This window comes from Oncorhynchus keta, chromosome 12 (genome assembly GCF_023373465.1).
Source record: "Oncorhynchus keta strain PuntledgeMale-10-30-2019 chromosome 12, Oket_V2, whole genome shotgun sequence".
Lineage (NCBI taxonomy): Eukaryota > Metazoa > Chordata > Actinopteri > Salmoniformes > Salmonidae > Oncorhynchus > Oncorhynchus keta.
Window position 1 is genome coordinate 19235170 of NC_068432.1, and position 21886 is coordinate 19257055.

General features: G+C 45.6%; 1 protein-coding gene across 3 annotated transcripts in view; it reads right to left on the minus strand.

The window, feature by feature from the left end:
• The window catches only part of hlcs (holocarboxylase synthetase (biotin-(proprionyl-CoA-carboxylase (ATP-hydrolysing)) ligase)), a 49145-nt gene that overhangs the window by 18074 nt on the left and 9185 nt on the right, over positions 1-21886 (minus strand). For all 3 annotated transcript variants that reach the window (XM_035782073.2, XM_035782071.2, XM_035782074.2), the window contains one exon: positions 13495-13778. In XM_035782073.2, the coding sequence (XP_035637966.1) occupies positions 13495-13778 (284 nt within the window). The remainder of the gene's footprint in view (positions 1-13494; positions 13779-21886) is intronic.

Sequence of the window (21886 nt, forward strand, 5' to 3'; positions counted from 1 at the left end):
ACCATCCCATCCCATCCAGCAGCAGTAACCCCTACTACTCAACCATCCCATCCAGCAGCAGTAACCCCTTCTACTCAACCACCCCATCCAGCAGCAGTAACCCCTACTACTCAACCACCCCATCCAGCAGCAGTAACCCTTCTACTCAACCACCCCATCCAGCAGCAGTAACCCCTACTACTCAACCACCCCATCCAGCAGCAGTAACCCCTTCTACTCAACCACCCCATCCAGCAGCAGGAACCCCTACTAATCAACCACGCCATCCAGCAGCAGTAACCCCTTCTACTCAACCATCCCATCCAGCAGCATTAACCCCTACTACTCAACCATCCCACCCAGCAGCAGTAACCCCTTCTACTCAACCACCCCATCCAGCAGCAGTAACCCCGACTACTCAACCATCCCATCCAGCAGCAGTAACCCCTTCTACTCAACCATCCCATCCAGCAGCAGTAACCCCTACTACTCAACCATCCCATCCAGCAGCAGTAACCCCTTCTACTCAACCACCCCATCCATCCAGCAGCAGTAACCCCTACTACTCAACCATCCCATCCAGCAGCAGTAACCCCTTCTACTCAACCATCCCATCCAGCAGCAGTAACCCCTACTACTCAACCATCCCACCCAGCAGCAGTAACCCCTTCTACTCAACCATCCCATCCAGCAGCAGTAACCCCTACTACTCAACCATCCCATCCAGCAGCAGTAACCCCTTCTACTCAACCACCCCATCCAGCAGCAGTAACCCCTTCTACTCAACCATCCCATACAGCAGCAGTAACCCTTTCTACTCAACCACCCTATCCAGCAGCAGTAACCCCTACTACTCAACCACCCTATCCAGCAGCAGTAACCCTTCTACTCAACCACCCCATACAGCAGCAGTAACCCTTTCTACTCAACCACCCTATCCAGCAGCAGTAACCCCTACTACTCAACCACCCTATCCAGCAGCAGTAACCCCTACTACTCAACCACCCTATCCAGCAGCAGTAACCCCTTCTACTCAACAATCCCATACAGCAGCAGTAACCCCTTCTACTCAACCACCCCATCCAGCAGCAGTAACCCCTTCTACTCAACCACCCCATCCAGCAGCAGTAACCCCTAATACTCAACCACCCTATCCAGCAGCAGTAACCCCTACTACTCAACCACCCTATCCAGCAGCAGTAACCCCTACTACTCAACCACCCTATCCAGCAGCAGTAACCCCTTCTACTCAACCATCCCATACAGCAGCAGTAACCCCTTCTACTCAACCACCCCATCCAGCAGCAGTAACCCCTTATACTCAACCACCCCATCCAGCAGCAGTAACCCCTACTACTCAACCACCCTATCCAGCAGCAGTAACCCCTACTAATCAACCACCCCATCCAGCAGCAGTAACCCCTACTACTCAACCACCCCATCCAGCAGCAGTAACCCCTACTACTCAACCACCCCATCCAGCAGCAGTAACCCCTACTACTCAACCATCCCATCCCATCCAGCAGCAGTAACCCCTACTACTCAACCATCCCATCCAGCAGCAGTAACCCTTCTACTCAACCACCCCATCCAGCAGCAGTAACCCCTACTACTCAACCACCCCATCCAGCAGCAGTAACCCCTTCTACTCAACCACCCCATCCAGCAGCAGTAACCCCTACTACTCAACCACCCCATCCAGCAGCAGTAACCCCTTCTACTCAACCACCCCATCCAGCAGCAGGAACCCCTACTAATCAACCACGCCATCCAGCAGCAGTAACCCCTTCTACTCAACCATCCCATCCAGCAGCATTAACCCCTACTACTCAACCATCCCACCCAGCAGCAGTAACCCCGACTACTCAACCATCCCATCCAGCAGCAGTAACCCCTTCTACTCAACCATCCCATCCAGCAGCAGTAACCCCTACTACTCAACCATCCCATCCAGCAGCAGTAACCCCTTCTACTCAACCACCCCATCCATCCAGCAGCAGTAACCCCTACTACTCAACCATCCCATCCAGCAGCAGTAACCCCTTCTACTCAACCATCCCATCCAGCAGCAGTAACCCCTACTACTCAACCATCCCACCCAGCAGCAGTAACCCCTTCTACTCAACCATCCCATCCAGCAGCAGTAACCCCTACTACTCAACCATCCCATCCAGCAGCAGTAACCCCTTCTACTCAACCACCCCATCCAGCAGCAGTAACCCCTACTACTCAACCATCCCATCCAGCAGCAGTAACCCCTTCTACTCAACCACCCCATCCAGCAGCAGTAACCCCTACTAATCAACCACCCCATCCAGCAGCAGTAACCCCTTCTACTCAACCACCCCATCCAGCAGCAGTAACCCCTACTAATCAACCACCCCATCCAGCAGCAGTAACCCCTACTACTCAACCACCCCATCCAGCAGCAGTAACCCCTTCTACTCAACCACCCCATCCAGCAGCAGTAACCCCTACTACTCAACCACCCCATCCAGCAGCAGTAACCCCTACTACTCAACCATCCCATCCAGCAGCAGTAACCCCTACTACTCAACCACCCCATCCAGCAGCAGTAACCCCTTCTACTCAACCACCCCATCCAGCAGCAGTAACCCCTACTACTCAACCACCCTATCCAGCAGCAGTAACCCCTACTACTCAACCACCCTATCCAGCAGCAGTAACCCCTTCTACTCAACCATCCCATACAGCAGCAGTAACCCTTTCTACTCAACCACCCTATCCAGCAGCAGTAACCCCTACTACTCAACCACCCTATCCAGCAGCAGTAACCCCTACTACTCAACCACCCTATCCAGCAGCAGTAACCCCTTCTACTCAACAATCCCATACAGCAGCAGTAACCCCTTCTACTCAACCACCCCATCCAGCAGCAGTAACCCCTTCTACTCAACCACCCCATCCAGCAGCAGTAACCCCTAATACTCAACCACCCTATCCAGCAGCAGTAACCCCTACTACTCAACCACCCTATCCAGCAGCAGTAACCCCTACTACTCAACCACCCTATCCAGCAGCAGTAACCCCTTCTACTCAACCATCCCATACAGCAGCAGTAACCCTTCTACTCAACCACCCCATCCAGCAGCAGTAACCCCTTATACTCAACCACCCCATCCAGCAGCAGTAACCCCTACTACTCAACCACCCTATCCAGCAGCAGTAACCCCTACTAATCAACCACCCCATCCAGCAGCAGTAACCCCTACTACTCAACCACCCCATCCAGCAGCAGTAACCCCTACTACTCAACCACCCCATCCAGCAGCAGTAACCCCTACTACTCAACCATCCCATCCCATCCAGCAGCAGTAACCCCTACTACTCAACCATCCCATCCAGCAGCAGTAACCCCTTCTACTCAACCACCCCATCCAGCAGCAGTAACCCCTACTACTCAACCACCCCATCCAGCAGCAGTAACCCCTTCTACTCAACCACCCCATCCAGCAGCAGTAACCCCTACTACTCAACCACCCCATCCAGCAGCAGTAACCCCTTCTACTCAACCACCCCATCCAGCAGCAGGAACCCCTACTAATCAACCACGCCATCCAGCAGCAGTAACCCCTTCTACTCAACCATCCCATCCAGCAGCATTAACCCCTACTACTCAACCATCCCACCCAGCAGCAGTAACCCCTTCTACTCAACCACCCCATCCAGCAGCAGTACCCCGACTACTCAACCATCCCATCCAGCAGCAGTAACCCCTTCTACTCAACCATCCCATCCAGCAGCAGTAACCCCTACTACTCAACCATCCCATCCAGCAGCAGTAACCCCTTCTACTCAACCACCCCATCCATCCAGCAGCAGTAACCCCTACTACTCAACCATCCCATCCAGCAGCAGTAACCCCTTCTACTCAACCATCCCATCCAGCAGCAGTAACCCCTACTACTCAACCATCCCACCCAGCAGCAGTAACCCCTTCTACTCAACCATCCCATCCAGCAGCAGTAACCCCTACTACTCAACCATCCCATCCAGCAGCAGTAACCCCTTCTACTCAACCACCCCATCCAGCAGCAGTAACCCCTACTACTCAACCATCCCATCCAGCAGCAGTAACCCCTTCTACTCAACCACCCCATCCAGCAGCAGTAACCCCTACTAATCAACCACCCCATCCAGCAGCAGTAACCCCTTCTACTCAACCACCCCATCCAGCAGCAGTAACCCCTACTAATCAACCACCCCATCCAGCAGCAGTAACCCCTACTACTCAACCATCCCATCCAGCAGCAGTAACCCCTTCTACTCAACCACCCCATCCAGCAGCAGTAACCCCTACTAATCAACCACCCCATCCAGCAGCAGTAACCCATACTACTCAACCATCCCATCCAGCAGCAGTAACCCCTTCTACTCAACCACCCCATCCAGCAGCAGTAACCCCTACTACTCAACCACCCCATCCAGCAGCAGTAACCCCTACTACTCAACCACCCTATCCAGCAGCAGTAACCCCTACTACTCAACCACCCCATCCAGCAGCAGTAACCCCTACTACTCAACCACCCCATCCCATCCAGCAGCAGTAACCCCTTCTACTCAACCACCCCATCCAGCAGCAGTAACCCCTACTACTCAACCACCCCATCCAGCAGCAGTAACCCCTTCTACTCAACCATCCCATCCAGCAGCAGTCACTGACCAGGCTGGGACCATTGTCCAGCTCATAATTACAACAAGCCCAGGAAAAAGACATTACAAAGTAACACGTCTGGGGATGAAAGATGGGACCACCTCTCCCAGAAGAGCAAGGCCTTTTTATGTCCGGCCAGGCCTTTGTTTGGCTGGCCGGACCAGAGATAGGCTCCCAGAGCTTTGTCTTGGGGGGGCAGCTGAGCCAGAGGGGTCACTTACTCAGCGCCAATAGGTCAGAGGGACAAGAGGGGAGGAGCAGTAACTCATACCTCCCTACACTGACATATAGTGTGTGTGTGTGTGTGTGTGCCGGTCCTGGATTAGTGTAAAGGCCCAGTCACTTAACTTGTTTTCGGGGGTATAGGAGAGAATGGTGTGGGGTACACATTACACATAGCAGACAAAAAGAGGATTTTCAGCCCTAGGCCTAGGGGTGAAGCTATGCTCTGTTGATTCTTAAACAGGCCAGGTGAAGATGTTTCTCAACAGCATGCTGCCTGTCACAGGGAATGGCTGTTGGGGTGACGGCAAATAAACAGTAACTCGATTTTGCCCACACTGACATGGATGACTGCCTCCAAGTCATTATAGTAATTTTCAATGACAAAATTAATTGACTTGACTGGATTTTATTTTCTGATAAAACTTCAATTCAAATCATAACTCATCAGGCAGAGTGATATAGGCCTAAATCTCTAATTTGGGGACCTTTCACTGAAAGCCATTTATCATAAAAACACTCTCCCAACCCATCCAATCCCTAACCAATCCCCCAGATCAAAATATCTTAAATTAAGAGATTATTTCTGCCGTCGATGCTCTTTTTCACAATTGGATTTGCCGTGGTTAGCCTAAACTAGTTTGCATTGATCATCAGCCGAAACAAAGGTGATGATCGATAGGAGAGGAAAAACTAATCTGTAAATGTGATTAATTGAGGTAATCCTGTTGGCACAAATTATCATTTTCAAATAGCACCCTTAGAGGTGATCAATGGGAGGCGTCGTCCATTACTGAGGGCAGGCGAGGGCAGGTCGCCCTCTTTTCCCTGACTCTGCTGGACCCTGTAAAATGGCCCTAGAGGTTTAGTCAGAAAAGCTTGTCATCAGAACATACAGAGGAACGCCACTCGATTTCTTTCTTTAGAGCTGTGATGTCTTTGTTTAAAGAACGATGTCTTGGACAGTATGTCAGTCTTTCCTTGGAGCTTGTGTTTTCATGACATATGTAGAACCTTTATCACACAGTGTTGAGCAACTATTCTCCTCCACCCTGATGATGCCTATTGAATTTCCGATGACAAAATATGTTCATCATTTTAACTCCTGTTGTTCATCTGTGCCGGAGGGTGTTTCTCTATTCTCCCACTTGTGCGAGTGTGTGTCTCTCTCTCTCTTTCTCCTGCTCCACTTGAACGCTTCTATGAGGCCTGTGCCCTGCAGGGTCCTCTCCTCAAAGCCTGACCTGCAGACTCCAGCTCCTTAGCATGCCGACTTGCTGGAGATGTAAACTTTAACTCTGGTCAGCCACGCCAGATGTTCACCAGAATATGAAATGAGGACTTTAGGCATCTGCTTACAATTTTAGATAATTGCAGGTAGAGCATGCAAGGTCAATTGGACCAATTCGATTTTTATGTACATACCTGCTGCTGCAGTTATGGGGCGTCCATTTTCTCTCTCTTTCTCGCTCCCCTTTCTCGTTTTCTACCCGTACACGGTTCATATTTTGCACAGGAAACACGACCCTAATTCCATACAGTGTCAGTTTGGATTTTGGATTCCCTGTCAAAACAAACACTGATTGCCGGGGCTTTGGCCCGACAACGGGGCTGCTTTAACCAGAAGAGCCCCTTATTCACTGTGTTTGTCTTATTCCCACTTCTAGAGGACGAAAGTGTTATGCTCCCATTAGCTTAACAGGGTCCTGTTTATGTTCCTGCAACTCAAACCAAATATGGCGTGGGTTTTCACTGCTAAATTACACCGCTGGTGGTCATCTTTCAAGTCATTTGCATTTTACGTCCATCACTTGTTCCTCACCAGGCCCAACGTCTCTGCTTAATGAAAGAAAAATTAGAAGTTAGAGGAGAGGAAAAGTGGGCCCTGGGGTTTTTCTTGACGGACCTGCCGCCTGGGCTCAGATAGAGAGAATGAGAGAAACCGGGACAAAAAGAAGCGTAGGGCTCCAGGCGCTGGGATCAGGTTCACCTGAGCAGGAAAAGCATCATTATGGCTCAGTGGAACCAGTGGAGTAGCATTCAGGAACACCATAGGGTCTTATCCCACCTTGTTCACAAATAAACACTTCCACAAAACAGTCGGGTTTAAATGTCAGCCGGATGGAGAACGCGCCCCCCCCCCCAGTGTACCGCGAGGAAAATGTCTGTCTGGGTGATAGGTTGCTACTGATCTGTCTTGATGCCCCACACCACCATCTCCCACGAGAAATGATTATGGACTATCAAACATTGCAGCAAACTAATGAACTGACACTTTTATGACACCATTTTCACAGTCTGACTGTGGCCAAAGTATCACACATATACAATAATAGAGATGACAAATGCGACGAGGAGCAAAGACACAGTTGAAGTCGGAAGTTTACATACACTTAGGTTGGAGTCATTAAAACTCATTTTTCAAACACTCCACACATTTCTTGTTAATTAACAAACTTTTTTGTTTTTGCAAGTCGGTTAGGACATCTACTTTGTGCATGACACAAGTAATTTTCCCAACAATTGTTTACAGACAGATTATTTCACATATAATTCACTGTATCACAATTCCAGTGGGTCAGAAGTTTACATACACTAAGTTGACTGTGTCTTTAAACAGTTTGGAAAATTCCAGAAAATTATGTCATGGCTTCAGAAGCTTCTGATAGGCTAATTGACATCATTTGAGTCAATTGGAGGTGTACCTGTGGATGTATTTCAAGGCCTACCTTCAAACTCATGCCTATTTGCTTGACATCATGGGAAAACCAAAAGAAATCAGCCAAGCCCTCAGAAAAAAACATTGTAGACCTCCACAAGTCTGGTTCATCCTTGGGAGCAATTTCCAAACCCCTGAAGGTACCAAGTTCATCTGTACAAACAATAGTACACAAGTATAAACACTATGGGACCAGGCAGCTGTCATACCGCTCAGGAAGGAAACAATATCTGTCTCCTAGAGATGAACGTACTTTGGTGCGAAAAGTGCAAATCAGACCCAGAACAACAGCAAAGGACCTTGTGAAGATGCTGGAGGAAACAGGTACAAAATTTGGAGGAAAAAGGGGGAGGCTTGCAAGCCGAAGAACACCATCCCAACCGTGAAGCACGGGGGTGGCAGTATCATGTTGTGGGGGTGCTTTGCTGCAGGAGGGACTGGTGCACTTCACAAAATAGATGTCATCATGAGGAAAGAAAATTATGTGGATATATTGAAGCAACATCTCAAGACATCAGTCAGTTAGTTAAAGCTTGGTCGCAAATGGGTCTTTCCAAATGGACAATGACCCCAAGCATGCTATCAAAGTTGTGGCAAAATGGCTTAAGAACAACAAGGTCAAGGTATTGGAGTGGCCATCACAAAACCCTGACCTCAAGCCTATAGAAAAATTTGTGGGCAGAACTGAAAAAGCGTGTGCGAGCAAGGAGGCCATACAAACCTGACTCAGTTATACCAACTCTGTCAGGAGGAATGGGCCAAAATTCACCCAAATTGTTGTGGGAAGCTTGTGGAAGGTTACCAGAAACGTGACCGAAGTTAAACAATTGAAAGGCAATGCTACCAAATACTAATTGAGTGTATGCAAACTTCTGACCCACTGGGAATGTGATGAAAGAAATAAAACATTAAATAAATCATTCTCTACTATTATTCTCACATTTCACAGGAATTGTGAAAAACTGAGTTGAATTGTATTTGGCTAAGGTGTACATAAACTTCCGACTTCAACTGTATGTGCAAGATATCTGCGTCCTTGTAAAATGTCTCAAAGGCCTTCGGTTTGATAAGTCATGAGACGGGTTTTAGTAGCGAATTGAGTAGCAATTGAATAAAAATTATACAATATGATTGTGATGGGTATCTAGCCTCTCTGTAATCTATCAGACTGTATGAGAAGCGTTAGAAAGTGTGAGTAGCTGCCTAGCGATGGGGTTAGGGAGTGTGAAGCAGCGGGGTGAGGGAGTATGAAACGGCGGAGTTAGTATCCCAATGCCCCAGGGCAGTGATTGGGGACATTGCCCTGTGTAGGGTGCTGTCTTTCGGATGGGACGTTAAACGGGTGTCCTGACTCTCTGAGGTGATTAAAGATCCCATGGCACTTATCGTAAGAGTGTTAACCCCGGTGTCCTGGCTAAATTCCCAATCTGGCCCTCAAACCATCACGGTCACCTAATAATCCCCAGTTTACAATTGGGTCATTCATCCCCCTCCTCTCCCCTGTACCCCAGGCCATTGCTGCAAATGAGTACATGTTCTCAGTCAACCGACCTGGTAAAATAACGGATTAATAAAGTGAGCGTGAAGCAGCGGGGTTAGTGAGTGGGAAGCGAAGAGGTCAGTGAGTGTGAAGCGGCGAGGTCAGTGAGTGGGAAACGGCGAGGACAGTGAGTGGGAAGCGGCGAGGTCAGTGAGTGTGAAGCGGCGGGGTCAGTGAGTGTGAAACGGCGGGGTCAGTGAGTGTGAAACGGAGGGGTTAGTGAGTGTGAAACGGCGAGGTCAGTGAGTGGGAAGCGGCGAGGTCAGTGAGTGTGAAGCGGCGGGGTCAGTGAGTGTGAAACGGAGGGGTTAGTGAGTGTGTAACCTGCTCACAACTCAGCGGTCCTGGCTAAGGGCATTGATATTCTAGCTTGGTTGTGACCTTGTGATATGTCTTGGGGCCAGCCTATTATTAGCTGCTACTGGCCAAACAAAGCACTAATACTCTGGACAAACACACCGCCTCCCCACTGAGCTCAGACCCAGCCTGGCCGTCAATATATTACCCCACCCCCTATACCAATCCTCCATCAGCTCCCCCAGCCGATGAGCCAGGCACTTTACCCCCCAACCAATTCCCCTTTTAATAAGCTCCCCCTCAATGGCCTATTACTTATTACTTATAAAAGAAATGCTCCACCATTGAGTTGAAGAACTGATCTATAATTAAAGTTGCATTTGGGGGCAAGGTTTATATATACACACACACAAAAAAGTTTGGGTTCACTTAAAAATGTCCTTGTTTTCCATGAAAACATACATGAAATCAGTTGCAAAATGAATAGGAAATATAGTCAAGACGTTGACAAGGTTATAAATAATGATTTTTAATTTAAATAACAATTGTGTCCTTCAAATCCTCCATTTACATCCTTGCAGAGCTTTGGCGTTCTAGGTGTCAGATTGTGGAGGTAATTTGAAGAGATTTCACCACATGCTTCCTTTCCTGAAGTACCTACCACAAGTTGGATTGGCTTGATGGGCAATTCTTACGTACCATACGGTCAAGCTGCTCCCACAACAGCTTGATAGGTTTGAAATCTGGTGACTGTGCTGGCCACTCCATTACAGACAGAATACCAGCTGACTGCTTCTTCCCTAAATAGTTATTGCATAGTTTGGAACTTAGGGTCATTGTCCTGTTGCAGCAGGAAATTGGCTCCTAATTAAGCGCCGTCCACAGAGTATGGCATGGCGTTGCAAAATGGAGTGATAGCCTTCCTTCTTCAAGATCCCTTTTACCCTGCACAAATCTGTGAAGAGATCAGTACACAGCGTTGTATGAGATCTTCCGTTTCTTGGTAATTTCTCACATGGAATAGCCGTAATTTCTGAGAACAAGATAAGACTGACGAGTTTCAGAAGAAAGGTCTTTGTTTCTGGCCATTTTGAGCCTGTCGTCAAACCCACAAATGCTGATGCTCCAGATACTCAACTAGTCTCAAGAAAGCAAGTTTTATTGCTTCTTTAAATCAGAACAACAGTTTTCAGCTGTGCTAACATAATTGCAAAAGGGTTTTCTAATGATAGATTAGTCTTTTAAAATTATAAACTTGGATTAGCTAACACAATGTGCCATTGGAACACAGGAGTGATGGTTGCTGATAATGAGCCTCTGTACGCCTATGAGATATTCCATTTAAAAAAAACGAATAATAATACATTTAAAAAAGCAGCTTCCAGCTACAATAGTAATTTACAACATTAATGTTTACACTGTATTTCTGGTCAATTTGATGTTATTTTCATGGACAGATTTTTTTGCTTTTCTTTCAAAAACAAGGACATTTCTAAGTGACCCCAAACTTTTGAACAGTAGTATTGCGCTAAATTGTAATTATTTTCACCTATATGGCCTATTTATTGCCTACCTCACTACATTTGCACACACTGTACATAGATTTTAAAATGTTTATTTTGTGTTATTGACTGTACGTTTGTTTATGTGTAACTCTGTGTTGTTGTTTTTGTCACACAGCTTTACTTCATCTTGGCCAGGTCGCAGTTGTAAATGAGAACTTGTTCATAACTGGCCTACCTGGTTAAATAAAGATGAAATAAAAAATATATATCTTCGTATATTATTATTAGCTTTCGTATATTAATAAGGTTGTTACATCCTCAGGATTTCTCTTCCCACTGCTTTAACTCATTTATTTGTGAACTAAAGTATTGATTAAGAATGTACAAAAAATGTCTAACGGATTGTACAGTTTATCTGGAAATTATACATACTATTGAAAGTGACATGGATAGCCTAGGATTAAATAAACTTCAGTTGATGAAGTCATTTTTGACATTTTACTGTATGCTAAAAGATATGCAGACAACAATACCATAATTTTGTTGAACAATAAGTTCAAGTAAAATACGTCAAACGAAACATTCGAATACACTCCATCATTTATTTATTTTTTGCTTGAGTAATACATTGGTCAGAACATTTCTTGCCCGCGGCAACTCATTTGAATTTACATTTCCTTGCCAACAATGAGCACTACACCACCATAAAAAAGTATTTACATAGGAATGTGCAGCTAATTGTTGTTTTATGTCAGTTCAATTATAACCATGAATTATTCAGCCTATTTTCACTTCCTGTCTTAATTTGGCTTACAACAGAAAAACAAAATATCTGCTTTTTGGATGAATAACAGTTATTAGTTTTGCATTTACTGTGGGTCCTTTTCTCTCTCTCCATGCATCAAAAATAGTCTCTCTTGAATTAAATAGTTTCTAATAAAGGAAATGCTTATTAAATCCACTGTACTGGTGGCCCTCCAAAGAAAACTGAAAAGCTATACTTGACTAGCTCCTAAACTGCCGTGGTATTCCACTACCATCTGCACAAAAACAGACCCCACAGCTAAGAACAGGTCAGCAAACAAATTGAGAAAAGCATGTTGTACAGACTAAATAAAGACCTATTGAGTATAAATGAGAGTCATACATACTTGATACCTACAGTAGTTTCACTATCACCACCAGTCCATATCAGAATGCCAAAACACACTCAATACTGAATAGGAAGACAGTTGCCTATATGGTTAGTGTCAGTTATATTGATATTACCAGGACCGTGTTCATTAGGTCACAGCGTAGAAAAACATTTTGGAATGGAAAAAGAAAATGAGAGTTTCTTATTGAACAAGTACAGATAATACCTCCCCGTTTCGGAGCATTTTCTTCCTTTTGGTGCCTAATGAACACAACCCAGGTGTTCCCTTTTGATAGGAGCAAGAGCGGTCCAGATAAACAATGACAATCCTCCCATAGTCATCCTATAATGACTATGCTTGACTCGGGCTCCCGTGTGGCGCAGCGGTCTTAGACACTGAGATCGAGAGTCCCATAGGGTGGTGCACAATTGGCCCATTGTCGTCCGGGCTAGGGGAGGGTTTGGCCGGGGTAGGCTGTCTTTGTAAAATAAGTTTGTTCTTAACTGACTTGCCTGGTTAAATAAAAAATAACTACATGTGCTTGAGGGAATATAGGCTAAAACAAAGAAAAGGACTCCGACAAGAGGCTTTCATCTAGAATAATCCCACTTAATCAAGACTAACGGGACCATCTGGAAATTAAACTGCCAAAAAATCAGAGGGAGCGAAATCAAAACTCACAACTGGAGAACTGTTTTTTTCACGCGTCCTTGTCTTTCCTCCCTCTTTCGTTACCTTACAACCTTAATGACAACACTGTCAGTTCCAATCAATTCTGCGCAGGTCCAGAATCCATTTTTCAAACTTCATGACAGCTCTAATAGCTTCAACCTGTCCCTGGGATCCGCCTGTTGACTGGCAAGTTCCCAATGAGATGTGGGATATAGACAAAGACCTGTATTAGGTACAGCCTGCCTCTGCTGCAGTAAGGTCACTCAGCCATTAAATTAGTTCCAGCCCAGCGGAATGCCCCCCCCCACCCCACAGCATGGTTGGTGGACCAACCACTCACTCTCAATCGAATTTGCTTTCTCTCTCTTTTTATGACTCTCACGCCGCACTGGTGTCTGACAACTTCACTTTCATTTAGACACCACTACTGAACCCGGAATCATCTCGTGGCGCTACGCTGACAAGGGTATCACAGTGCGTATAACATCATATGTGTCCATGTTACTTTAACAATGACTGTAAACTGAAAATCTTCCCCTGAAACCACCCACACCCGATAAACCGCAGATGCTAACTGGAGATATGAGTGCAGCCAACTCAAACTTCTGCTTAAGTCATGCATCGATGTCAATGGAGAGTTCTGTCAAACTTTGAGTTGGACTGATTCTTAGGTTAGGATTTGGCCCTTACTTACAGACTACCCCACTCCCTCCCTGTCCCAGAGCCAAGTGCAGGTAATGTTAACTTACCCGTCTAGTAGGTCCATGGTGGTAGGGGTGACCTGAGTGTAGAGAAGGGTGCGTCCCAGCGTGCGGGTCTCCAGGTGCTGGCTGTAGGTCTGCAGGCTGAACTGTTCCCAGCTCTGGGCCTCTGGGGCATCTGTGACCAGGGCCAGGGTCCCCTTGGGCAGCAGGGGGGGCCCAGCCTGAAGCTCTGAGCTGGGGACCACTTTAAGGAATGCCTTGGAACACTTGAGCAGTCCTTCCTTGTCCAACTGGGTGTGCAGCCACTTGAGGAAGCTGGCCCTGCGCTCCTGGGGACAGAAGAACACAAGGCCGGTGTGATGAGAGACTGAATAAATCCTCTGTGATTTCACTACCATTCACTTCACTCATTTCAATGAAATATATTTTTCTTCATATCCTAATGGCTCCCATCCTTCCATGAAAACGTATAAAACAGACAATTATGATGCCATCTTTTTCAATTATATATATTTCCAGTATAGAGTTAAAGAGCCAAGGCAAAGTCCAGCCTTAAGTAAGATAATCAACTGCTGCTGATAATCAATTACATGGCTTAATTAGGCGCTGGTTCCCAGAGTAGTGAAACATTCTGTTCTAGTCACTTCTCATCCATCAAAAGGATCAGACACTTTGACTCCCACCAGAAACCATCTCCTCCTAACACTAACAACATGTTGCTGAAGAAGTCAGAGGAAGGCCCCTTCTCCACAGAGGGATTTGACATGATCCTCATCTAATATGATGCTGTACACGAATGCTACGCAGACAGGGAATTCTTCCATTGCATTCGCCGCAGGCTACATCATTTGTACTCAGCCAAGAACAGTAAAGTGAATTGTCTGTATTAAAAGTAATCTGTTGCTTTGATGAATTTTATCAGACACGGGTTAAAAAATAAAAAAGGTCATTCTTTATAGTAACTATCTGAGACGGTACTAACTAAGTCACAATTTAGCAAGTCCGAAACAGGTCTCAAGAGTCTTAACCTTTCAAGTCTTGAGTCAACTCCCAAGTAATAATGGGCAAGTCTTAAGTTAAGTCCCAGAGCTCAGGTCAAGTCACAAGTGTTGTGTTTTGAGTCTTCAAAATATATGGTTAAGTCAAGGTTCTCCCCAGGATTGTTTAATAAGGTGGTGCTGATGGGTAAGGCAGAGGGAGACTTAGAGATTTTTGAGCACCTGTAAGTGACATTTCCTGCAATCTAGAGCCTTAAAGGGCCAATCTGCAGTTTCTACATCCATTTTTGGACATATGATATGTACCCATTGATTCTTAAAGGATAGAACTTATGCCTCAGTAGCTTTGTTAAACTGTCATACCCCCACCAGAACCCCAAATATAAGCTTGTTTTACGCCAATGTTTGTAAACAAAGTAGATGTAAACAAACACTATGTAGACTAATATCAAAATGATTGTTTTAACCATGTTATTAGGGATGCTCAGTCCTTGCTTCCATAGCTGTCTATGAATTTGAGTTTGGTTACATTTCCCCAGCCTCTTCCCTCAGCTTTCTACCGTAACAGGAAATGGCAGAACTTTGTTTTACTGCTGATTGCCTCTTGTGGTGTCAAACTCATTTTGCCCCAGGGGCAGCATTCTGTCTTCAACAAGGTCCAGAAGACTACACTGAAAATTGCCTATATTTCTTTGCTGTAATTTGTATAATTAAAAAAAATATATTCCTCTATCCATCGTTTTTGGAACTGTCGATGCGCCTTGATTGTCTAGCTTTCATTTGGGTGAGCAGGCTATTAGCGATCTGGACATAGTCAAGAAACTGCATGAATGTAGGTTCAGTAGGTCCATTATCATTTACACACAGTTTCAAGTTGGTTTTATTCATTTTAAAGTGTATATAAAAAAATGACAGGCATAGTGGCACATTCTTTGGTGAGAACTCTGTTAAGTGTATTATACTAATTTTAATGCAATTTTTAAATTCAGGTTATATTATCTGTTTACCTTACACTAGGCATACTTGTACAGTACATAGGCCTACATAATAAACTTAACGGATGAATAAATAAATGCTTTTTGAATCATTACTAATAGAAAGGCCATCCAAATGACAATTTACAGCTAGTGTTAATAGTACAGCTAAAGTTTGACCGACATTTTGAAATCTCCAATTAGAATCAAGTGTTGTTTTCCCCCTGCCCACTACATGCACATTGAGAGGTCAGAATAAATATTCAAGGAAACTCTTGCTAAGAGCACATGTTTTCAAGTGACAAGCGCTGAAAATATAGGACAGTGCTCTAATTTTCCCCTTGCCTTTCCGCACCTGCCGGCACAGCAGCGCTAGGCAGAACAGAATTTAACAGTCATTTTCCATATAACCCAATGCAATTCTCAGCTTTGAGCAACGGAACTGCCAGAAATGTATGTTCACGGTGTAATAACAGACTTGCTGCTCTTTTAGGAGGGGGTAATCCAAGTCTCAAGTCTTTTGATAGTTCCAGTCCAAGTTAAATCCTGAGTCATTGATGCTCAAGTGAAAGTCAAGTCGCAAAATTTGCAACTCGGGTGGTACTTGAGTCCAAGTCACGTGACTCAAGTCCACATCTCTGGTAGCTACCAATTTAAAGTATATAATGTCGCTATTTAATCATGTTATGGTTATTCAAACATTTGACTAATTCTTATTTATTTTCAGCTAAATATAGTTTAAGTATCCCATCAAGTATTATTCAGTATCCATGTTCTTTTCCATGTTACTAATAAATGAAAAAAAAACATGCACATTTCTAGTGGTGTTCTGTAGTTTCCTTTTCATTTATTTATATTTCCTCATAATATAATAACTAGGGGAAGTGGAAATGGACAGCTAATCCTCCAATTTGGGGAAAGTTACTAGAATTTTGAGTGAGTGGATTAATAGTCATTTCTGCCACCCCACACCCACAGCAGATACTCGGTTTAGTAAAGAGGATACGTGGTGCTCCTTTCATTTCCTCAAATTAGGTCATTTTTTAACCTCTCAAGGCACCATCTGCTACGCAAATGTATGTGTTTAGCACCCCCTTGGCAATGAGAGAGGACAAGGATGACGGCCTAATTAGCCCAAATCCATATTTAGCAAATACAGTGATGGTTAATCAATTAGTGTTGCTGATCTGCATGCCTCAATTATCTGCTTTGTGCCAATCACAAAGGAGAGGGCGGTCACTGGAGACTGGTTGGGCCACTTAACAAGTCTGACATCTCTGGGCTTACAGGGATAAGGAGCAGGGAGCTCAGTATGTTTCTCTATTGAAAGCACTGCCAGTGTGTCTGCTGTTGTATCTTAAAAATTGCATAACCTGACTAGTTCGAACTGAAAACATCTAAGTAATATTTAAGACAAAAAAAAAATGTAGGTGCACAACTCCATTTTGCTCCTCCCTTCCTATAAGCAGAAACAGGAAGTACCCGTTCTAAGGTCTATACAATGCTGGTCTGACCAATCGGAATCCATGCTTCAAGATTGTTTTGATCACACGGACTGGGATATGTTCCCGTGTAGCCTCTGAGAATAACATCGACAAATAAACGGATACGCTGACTGAGTTCATCAGAAAGTATATACAAGATGTTGTACCCACTGTGACTATTAAAACCTACCCAAACCAGAAACCGTTGATAGATGGCAGCATTCACATAAAGCTAAAAGTGCGAACCACTGCATTTAACCATGGCAAGGTGACTGGGAATATGGCCGAATACAAAACAGTGTACTTATTCCCTCAGTCAATCAAACAGGCAAAATGTCAGTACAGAGACAAAGTGGAGTTGCAACTCAACAGCTCAGACACGAGACGCATGTGGCAGGTTCTACAGACAATCACAGACTATAAAGGGAAAACCAGCCACGTCGCAGACACCAACGTCTTGCTTCCGGACAAGCTTTGAGAATAACACAGTGACACAGACATGGCCCGCTACCAAGGACTGTGGGTTCTCCTTCTCCGTGGCCGATGTGAGTTGAGACATTTAAGAAAGTTAACCCTCGCAAGGCTGCCGGCCCAGACATTATCCCTAGCTGCGTCTTCAGAGAATGCTCAGACCAGCTGGCTGCAGTGTTTATAGAGATATTCAATGTCTCCATATCCCAGTCTGCTGTCCCCACTTACTGCAAGATGTCCACCATTGTTACTGTACCCAACAAAGCAAAGGTAACTGAACTAAATGACTATCGCCCCATAGCACTCACTTCTAGTTAAAGATCATATCACCTCTACCTTACACCCTAGACCCACTAGACCCACTTCAATTTGCTTACCACCCCAATAGATGCACAGATGATGCAATCACCATTACACTACCCTATCCTATTTGGACAAGAGGAATACCTATGTAAGAATGCTGTTCATTGACTATAGCCCAGTATCCAACACCATAGTACCCTTAAAGCTCATCATTAAGCTCGGGCCCTGGGTCTGAACACACACTGTGCAACTGGGTCCTGGACTTCCTGATGGGCAGCCCCATGGTGGTGAAGGTAGGAAACAACACTCCCTTATCACCCATGACTGCGTGGCCATGCACACCTCCAACTCAATCATCAAGTTTGCAGAGGACACAATAGTAGTAGTAAGCCTGATTACCAACAACGGTGAGACAGCCTACAGGGAGGTGAGGGCCCTGGGAGAGTGGTGCCAGAAAAATAACCTCTCACTCAACGTCAACAAAACAAAGGAGCTGATCGGTGACTTCAGGAAACAGCAGAGGGAGCACCCCACCGAACCACATTGACAGGTCTGCAGTGGAGAAGGTGGAAAGCTTCAAGTTTCCCGGCCTACACATCACTGACAATCTGAAATGGTCCACCCAGAGAGACAGTGTGGTGAAGAAGACTCAACAGCATCTCTTCAACCTCAGGATGCTTAAGAAATTTGTCTTGGCCCCTAAAACACTCAAACTTTTACAGATGCACAACTGAGAGCATCCTGTCGGGCTGTATCACCACCTGGTACGGCAACTGCACCGCCCGCAACCGCAGGGATCTCCAGAAAGTGGTGTGGTCTGCCCAACGCATCACCGGGGTCAAACCTGCCCTCCAGGACACCTACAGCACCCGATGTCAAAGGAAGGCCAAAAATATCATAAAGGACATCAACCACCCGAGCCACGGCCTGTTCACCCCGCTATCATCCAGAAGGCAAGGTCAGGTGCATCAAAGCTGGGACCAAGACACTGAAAAACAGCTTCTATCTCAAGGCCATCAGACTGTTAAATAGCCATCACTAGCCGGCTTCCACCCGGTTACATAACCCTGCACCTTAGAGGCTGCTGCCCTATATACATAGACTTGGAATTACTGGCCACTTTAATAATGGAACACTAGTCACTTTAATAATGTTTAAATAATGTTTACATACAGCTTAACCCATGTCATATGTATATACTGTATTCTATTCAATGCTACTCTGACATTGCTTGAGCTAATATTTAAATATTTCTTAATTAGTTTATTGTATTATTGTGAAGTGTTATATACTACGATACTGTTGGAGCTAGGAACACAAGCATTTCGCTACACCCACAATAACATATGCTAAATATGTGACCAATAAAATTTGATTTTGATAATTGGTTTGTCAGATTAGAGAAAGAATAGCAGGGAAATCAGAGAGGGATGAGAGAGTAAGGAGATAGGGAGAGAAGAAGTGAGCAGTAGAGGGGAAAAGGGAAATAAACACTCCCTTGATGAATCTGTCTGAGCACAGAGTTCCTCTGAGCAAGCCCATGCCATGTGATGGGCTAGAGCAAAGGAACCTGGGTAACAACAATAACACCAGGGTCTCCACTACAAATTCCAGAGGTAGCATTGACAGATGCACACAGTCCATCCGCTCTAGTCAAGGTGCACAGAATACACTCTATAGAGTGCATTCTATTTCTGTTGTACACTATCTAATCCCCTCCAATTCCTCAAAGCACCTTCAATTTTCCTAGAACAATCTGGAAGCGATCCTGCATGCCCTCGCTTTCATCATCCCGGTGTATGTTTTAAAGTTGCTGGGGCAGTGGGGTGAAGAAGAAGTCACAGCCCAGTCCAAACACACCAAACAGTCATAATTAAACTACATTTTAGTCCTTTTCGGAAACACTTTTGCATTGTCGGGCAGAGGGAGGCCAACTAGGGCCAAGTGTATGGATAAATAAGTAACTTAACAGTAACTTAACTTAAATAAGTAACTTAACAGAGTCGTTCAAGTGAGCCCATAAGATTTGCCAAGTGGAGGGCAACGGGTGTGTGACATCTCTCCTGTCCAGGGTACATTGAGGTCTTTATCTGGCATTATGAGATAATTAATTGGTTTTGGGGCTCACAAATCGCGGGCAAAGTGAATTTTATTTTGAGGTACAACTGTACTGGGGTATTACGTTCTTTGATTTATTTTTCAGTAAGTCTACACTTTGATAAAGAATACTCAAGAAAGTTAATCAAAGTGACTGAATTATTTGCTTTTTGCTAAGACGAATCCCCACAACAAACACTATGAAATACCAGAGATGAAGTTGTAGTACTCATAAGGCGCAAAATAGAGATTTTCTGCCACCTAGTGGAGAGTTATTTCACCACCGGTGCGTAGGAAAACTTCTGCTGTCATTTGTATCCCCTGCCAAGAGGGTACAACAGACTAGAGTAACAAAACACCTAGGCTGCAGTCTTAAGACCCAGGCTGAAATTATGACATTTTCACAATCTTTTCCCAACTCAAGTGCTGCATTTCAGCACTTCTCCCTATCTGACAGACCTACTCTAGACTCTATAGCCATTGTGAATTTATCTAGATTACACATAACTGCTAAGGCTGAAGCCTCCGGAAACAGCCTGGCTGTTTAGAAATGTAAACAGCAACCAAGATGTCCAACCGTAGTTTTCAACGTAATGTTGATATCTTCGGCTGTGAGCGATAGAGAAAATAAAATAATCGACCTCAGTAACAATCATTTGGATAATTCAATGGATGTTTTGTGCACAAAGGTGATGACTAAAGTGTCTTATTAGGAATTTTCTAATCTGACTTCTCTATGTGGCCGTCAATGGAAATTGTGTTTCTTGGCCAGGCCTCAGTTAAACTGCAGTACCGAAGCAAGACTGTAGTTGCAGTCGAAACCATGCTTCTAGACCGGAACCCTGGCCTCTTGGTGTGTGGTCCTGAGGCGTTTCACTTCCTGCTCTCAGAGGCCTGTTAGGCCAATCAGTGGCGGGAGCCTGGCATAACCCTCTGAGATCCCTCTGAAGTGGGTGAGTAAACGGTCAGTGATCCATCTCAAACACTGATTAACTCCCAGAGCTAATTCCCCACATACCACAGCAGAGCACAGCACTTTGCCAGGCAGCAAGTTGACTGGAAGTAATAGCCTCAGCCTGCCAGGCAGCAAGTTGACTGGGAGTAATAGCCTCAGCCTGCCAGGCAGCAAGTTGACTGGGGGTAATAGCCTCAGCCTGCCAGGCAGCAAGTTGACTGGCGGTAATAGCCTCAGCCTGCCAGGCAGCAAGTTGACTGGAAGTAATAGCCTCAGCCTGCTAGGCAGCAAGTTGACTGGGGGTAATAGCCTCAGCCTGCCAGGCAGCAAGTTGACTGGGAATAATAGCCTTAGCCTGCCAGGCAGCAAGTTGACTGGGGGTAATAGTCTCAGCCTGCCAGGCAGCAAGTTGACTGGGAGTAATAGTCTCAGCCTGCCAGGCAGCAAGTTGACTGGGGGTAATAGCCTCAGCCTGCCAGGCAGCAAGTTGACTGGGAATAATAGCCTTAGCCTGCCAGGCAGCAAGTTGACTGGGGGTAATAGTCTCAGCCTGCCAGGCAGCAAGTTGACTGGGAGTAATAGTCTCAGCCTGCCAGGCAGCAAGTTGACTGGGGGTAATAGCCTCAGCCTGCCAGGCAGCAAGTTGACTGGGAATAATAGCCTTAGCCTGCCAGGCAGCAAGTTGACTGGGGGTAATAGTCTCAGCCTGCCAGGCAGCAAGTTGACTGGGAGTAATAGTCTCAGCCTGCCAGGCAGCAAGTTGACTGGGGGTAATAGCCTCAGCCTGCCAGGCAGCAAGTTGACTGGGAATAATAGCCTTAGCCTGCCAGGCAGCAAGTTGACTGGGGGTAATAAACTCAGCCTGCCAGGCAGCAAGTTGACTGGGGTTAATAGCCTCAGCCTGCCAGGCAGCAAGTTGACTGGGGGTAATAGTCTCAGCCTGCCAGGCAGCAAGTTGACTGGGAGTAATAGTCTCAGCCTGCCAGGCAGCAAGTTGACTGGGGGTAATAGCCTCAGCCTGCCAGGCAGCAAGTTGACTGGGAATAATAGCCTTAGCCTGCCAGGCAGCAAGTTGACTGGGGGTAATAAACTCAGCCTGCCAGGCAGCAAGTTGACTGGGGTTAATAGCCTCAGCCTGCCAGGCAGCAAGTTGAC